Here is a 4,843-nt window from a genome sequence, read left to right on the forward strand (position 1 = left end):
ACCCATCTGCGATAGCCTTAGAGGGCTGCGCTTACACTCATAGAATCTGGGGTTACAATACGTAACCAACGTTCTATAATAGCAGCTGCACTCTGGTGTGATAAGCTGTATGTCTTATATTCAATTAATGTATGATCCGATTAGTCGACTAATCGAAAAAAAAATCGGTGATTAATCGACTATAAAAATAATTGTTTGTGGTAGCCCTAGTCCTCACACACTTGACTAACATGCAGCTTGCCCAATAAGGTACACAATATGGTTACTGTGTCATCAGCACGCTCACAGACCGACTGATTTTTGTTGTGCTTTGTTCTTCAGGGAGCGAGAGCACAAAGGCAGACTTGTTGCATCAGGGAAAAAAAAATAACAAAGTGATTTAGAGGCGCTTGCTGAGTTCACGGTCCGTTGTCAGCCTGTGTGCTAAACCACTGTTGTTTTCTGCACATTTTAAATGAATACTTTGTCCCTCCCTGTTCCTTACACATGCACACATGTCCACACCTTTGACCTCTGACCTGCTGTAATAGCTGCTTGTGGCCTGTTACTAGCCCGCTCCAGATGTTACAGACACGGCCCTAGAGAGAGACAGATTTACACCTACACACATTCAGACACAGGCACGTGCACATTCTTCTCCTCTCACACAAACCTATGTGCACTGTTGCACAAAGATACCACTGTTCAACTTTTCTCAAGCAGCTTTGTAAAGTCACACCTTTGCAGGTTTTTCTCTTTTTCTTCATATACACACAATCACAAAGCACTGCTTTTATCTATTTTGTTTTGCTTTGCTTTTGAGCAAAAAAAAAAGTGCAGTAACACAGTTAAAACCGAGCAGTGAAGCTGTTTCTGGTTGGTCTCATGAAAACACATCACAAGCTGAGTTACCCCAGTGACAGTCGACTGACTGAAGGGTGTGGTGGGACAGGTTTTCACCTGCAAAGTGCCTAAAACTTCAAGCTGTGAGCACCACTGGTTGCATTAGTTTCCCACTGATCCATCCAAACGTGTGGTAAAAAGCTATGAAAGCTGGTTATTGTGTACGGCACACTTTCCTGTTTTACACATAAAGGCTCTCGGGAACAAGCACAGGAAAGGAGGCAGACAGGAAAAAATTTGAAAACTGCATATGACACAGTTCAAGACAATGTCTTGCCAATAATCTTTGCTCCACAAAAAAGCCTGTCGTGTTAGCATCAGCTTGTGGTTATGTGTGTCCTCTTTGGGCATGCTTAAAGGCTGAATACATGGAAATACCTGGCAAACATCTTACAAAAAAATAAAAAAATTCTAATGCAATAAATCATTAGTTTAAAAGGCGGTTTTGCAGTAATGTAATCAATTGATTGTTGTGGTTTTGGGAAAACACATTTTGGAAAAAAAATAAATGTAAATTCTGACCAGACTGATGAGCTAAGCGCTAATTTGAGTTTAACCAAGACCAAAGTGGATTGCCACTGTCTTATAACAGCTCTAGTCTTAAAAACCATAATCCCGTTTTTTAAATACAGTGTTATTCCAACAAACACATGATGTGTTTGCTGAAAGTGCTTCATTCAGCTGGGATTCAGTGTAAATAAGTATGATGGTGAAAAAAAACATAAAATAGCATTTGCATTTTTTTCTTCATCTTTGGGTTGGTGTTTTAAAATGGTGTCAGTGTATTTTTATCATCAGTATTTAAACTATTTCTCTTTTTTTCACCTAAATGCATTTGTTTTGTTCCCAGGGCATTATTTGCATATGATGGGGTTACCAACAAGCTCAAACTGGCTGACTCAGGAGGTAAAAATTAAACTGAAATGTATTAAAACATATTGTATTTAAACATTTTAAAAGTTTGCTGACAAATAAACATCCTCAAAAATATATTTCTTTCCCGATTTCTTTTTCCAACAGCAGGCGACGTGACAGAGCTGGCAGAGAAGTTTAACATCACCAAGCCTCAATATGGACTGTTTAAAGTGGGCAGTTTAGATGGAGGAGCACCTCAGATTGCATTGATAAGCTGGGTGAGTGGTGGACTGATTCAAACCTCTATAACAGTAGAAATAGAAGAAACAGCTGTGTGGTGCTGTTATAAAAAAGCAGAAACAGCCAGAAGCTGTTACAATCTTAATTTTTGTACTTACAAAATAGTGATACTGTATTGTGATGTAATTAAAAACTAAAACTAAATAAATAAATAAAAAGGCGGGGCCAAACCTTAACATTTTTGTTGCTAGTGCTTATATTTGACCTACTGTAATGTTTAGTTTGTACATCAAGCTCATTCTGCTTGTAAATTTATATAAATGAGTGGAACACTAGCCTGGTAAAAACCAGCCCCTTCTTCTCCACTTTGCTTCGTACGAGGGTCTGGACTCTCAGCTATTGAGGAGCGATTGTTTCCTTGAGGCGTGGCCTCTGTTGACGTGTAAAACAATTGGATCTGATTTACCCAATCACTAACTGCTGGCTGCGACGTATGTATGCCAGCTTTACTGTGAAGGAGGCTAAGCTAAGAAGCTAACTGGAAATTGCTTGCATGCGCTGTAAACAACCCTCCCCCACTGAGAGGAGAGAAGCACCGAGCCGAACGAGACGGCTGTAAATAAGTCCTGCAGGCTTTGTGAGGCAGATTTAATTTAATTTGGAAGCCTTATCAACATGGACTGGTTTCATTCCCTTCCTCCACTGCCATTGCTAAACTACAAGCAGACACTACGTAGAAAATCGACGTTGTCATTCAAAACCCCTCCTTCTGTTCTCTGATTGGTCCGAATGAAATTCTCCCGGAGAAATCCCCATCTATGGGAGAGATCCCAGATGGAGCAGTGAAGGGAAACTAAAATTGAGCGGAACTAGTGGAACACAGGAAATTAGACGGAAGCCAAGCATCTTAGGCAACATTACAGTAAGCTCTTATAGCAGCATTATGAACCTATTGTCCCTTTGTCTCCTTCCTGCTTCTCTTTTTTTAGCCCTTTTACAGTGGTATCGTACAAACGTTTCTGTATACACTTTGTGTTCATCTGCAGATTGGCCAAAACGTGGATGACTTCCGGAGACAAGAATGTGCCAGCCACATTCCAGCCATCAAAAACTTTTTTAAGGTAAACTTACTTAGATGATATATGAAAAAAACCCACTTGGAAATTAAGATAATATTAATAAAGAATATGTTAAGCTCATGAGTATATTCTAGAGTATTTCTACCTCTGGCTTCACTAATAATTTTTAACCAATGGTCACATAATTCTATCCAGGAAGAAACACAAAACCATAAATGCAAACATAGTAAATGTTTTTGGTTTCTCTGTTCAACTTCCATGTACAAGACAAAAAAAATTGTTGTTTGCCCTTGTATTCTACACTTAGCATTCAAAACTCTATATTTACACTCAGTTTACTTAGGATTGTTTTGAGAATTTCCTGTTCTCAGTTCCCTTCCTGTTCCTTTGGTGTGCTGCTGGTGTCTGTGCTTGGGTTGTCCTGCACTAAAACGAGCCTGTAAACTCTACATAAGGCTAAATACTTTTATTTTATTTCACAGTGCCTTTATTTTGCTCGTCATCGTGTCGGGTGCAGTTTGTCTCCTTTGTCTGTGGCTGTTTAATTGTTTCCCTCCAAGTAGGAACTGTTTAGCTGTTGCCTAGAGTTTCTAGCTTCCATATAAAGGCATCACCCCGTCAACAGCAGAGGCATCTGTGGAATGTTTGTTGTTTTTTGTGATTTTTTTTGTTTTTTTCTTTTTTTTAAGAGTAAATGCTTGGGATTTGGTCAGCCTCTGGCTGAAAACTCTCTATAAGCCCCATCTGAGGCAGCGCATGGGGAGCCTTGATGAAATTCCATGTGAGATTTGAATATTGTAGAGAAATGATTACATGGAAAAACCTGGAAGAGATTGAGGAAACGCACCTCTCCATCTGTGACCTCAGAGAGAAATGTGACATGTCTTAACAAACACATGCAACAGCTGGACTTGTGTCACAGCAGTGTCAGTATTGTTCTCTGCTGTAGCTGCAAAGTTATTAAAATAATGACTCCGAAACTGATGTAGGAAAAAGTATTATTTTTTGGTGCATTACGTTTAAAATCTAAGGTTGAATTGTAACTGAAAAAAAAAGGTTTCATCCTCCCTTGTCAGTGCTTTAAACTAGGATTTATGAGTCAAAGCAGACTTAAAGAAAACATACTTTACAACCTACACCATGGTCATGCATATGGACTCTATTTGCAAGCTTGTCTTAACTTAAAGTCTGTGGTAGGGAGACATACCTGAACAATCCTGTTTTCAATTTCTGCATTGGATTCCACACTTAAAGCTTAAATACCATCCCTTCTTGTTTGCACATTGCTATAAATAGCTTCATTTAACATCCTTTGTTGAATAAAAATCACAAAGACATCAAGAAAGCAATTAGGATAGCACTGCTACGTCATTCCTCTTTTTAGTAGAGTTCAGTTGAATTTAATGAAGTACTTAAATTATATATACATTTTTTGCATGCATTTGTAGATTAGTTTCTATTAGTCCTTACCTACGGAAGCTGAGAGCAATTTTCTGCATGTAATTATTTTCCATGGTTTTCTCGTTATGACATACGTTTTATGTCATCACGAAATAACGAGGAGCGTTTTCTTGAGATATCAAGTTAATATCCTGATGGTTTTCCTCTTTTGAATCATGGAGACGGCCAGGAAAATATGATGACCCTCAGCTGGTCATGAAGTTTACTACTTACTTATTTATTTACTTATTTGCTTGCGTATTTGCTTATTTGCTTATTTGCTCACTCACTCACTCACTCACTCACTCACTCACTCACTCACTCACTCACTCACTCACTCACTCACT

The 4,843-nt window shown here is 38.7% G+C and overlaps 1 protein-coding gene across 2 annotated transcripts in view; it reads left to right on the top strand.

Annotated features, from left to right (window-relative positions):
• si:dkey-40c11.2 (drebrin-like protein A) overlaps positions 1-4,843 on the top strand; it is a 40,076-nt gene that overhangs the window by 27,250 nt on the left and 7,983 nt on the right. For both annotated transcript variants that reach the window (XM_014008376.1, XM_014008377.1), the window contains exons 2-4: positions 1,733-1,788; positions 1,903-2,015; positions 3,024-3,098. In XM_014008376.1, the coding sequence (XP_013863830.1) occupies positions 1,733-1,788; positions 1,903-2,015; positions 3,024-3,098 (244 nt within the window). The remainder of the gene's footprint in view (positions 1-1,732; positions 1,789-1,902; positions 2,016-3,023; positions 3,099-4,843) is intronic.

Source organism: Austrofundulus limnaeus, unplaced genomic scaffold (assembly GCF_001266775.1).
Source record: "Austrofundulus limnaeus strain Quisiro unplaced genomic scaffold, Austrofundulus_limnaeus-1.0 Scaffold49, whole genome shotgun sequence".
Lineage (NCBI taxonomy): Eukaryota > Metazoa > Chordata > Actinopteri > Cyprinodontiformes > Rivulidae > Austrofundulus > Austrofundulus limnaeus.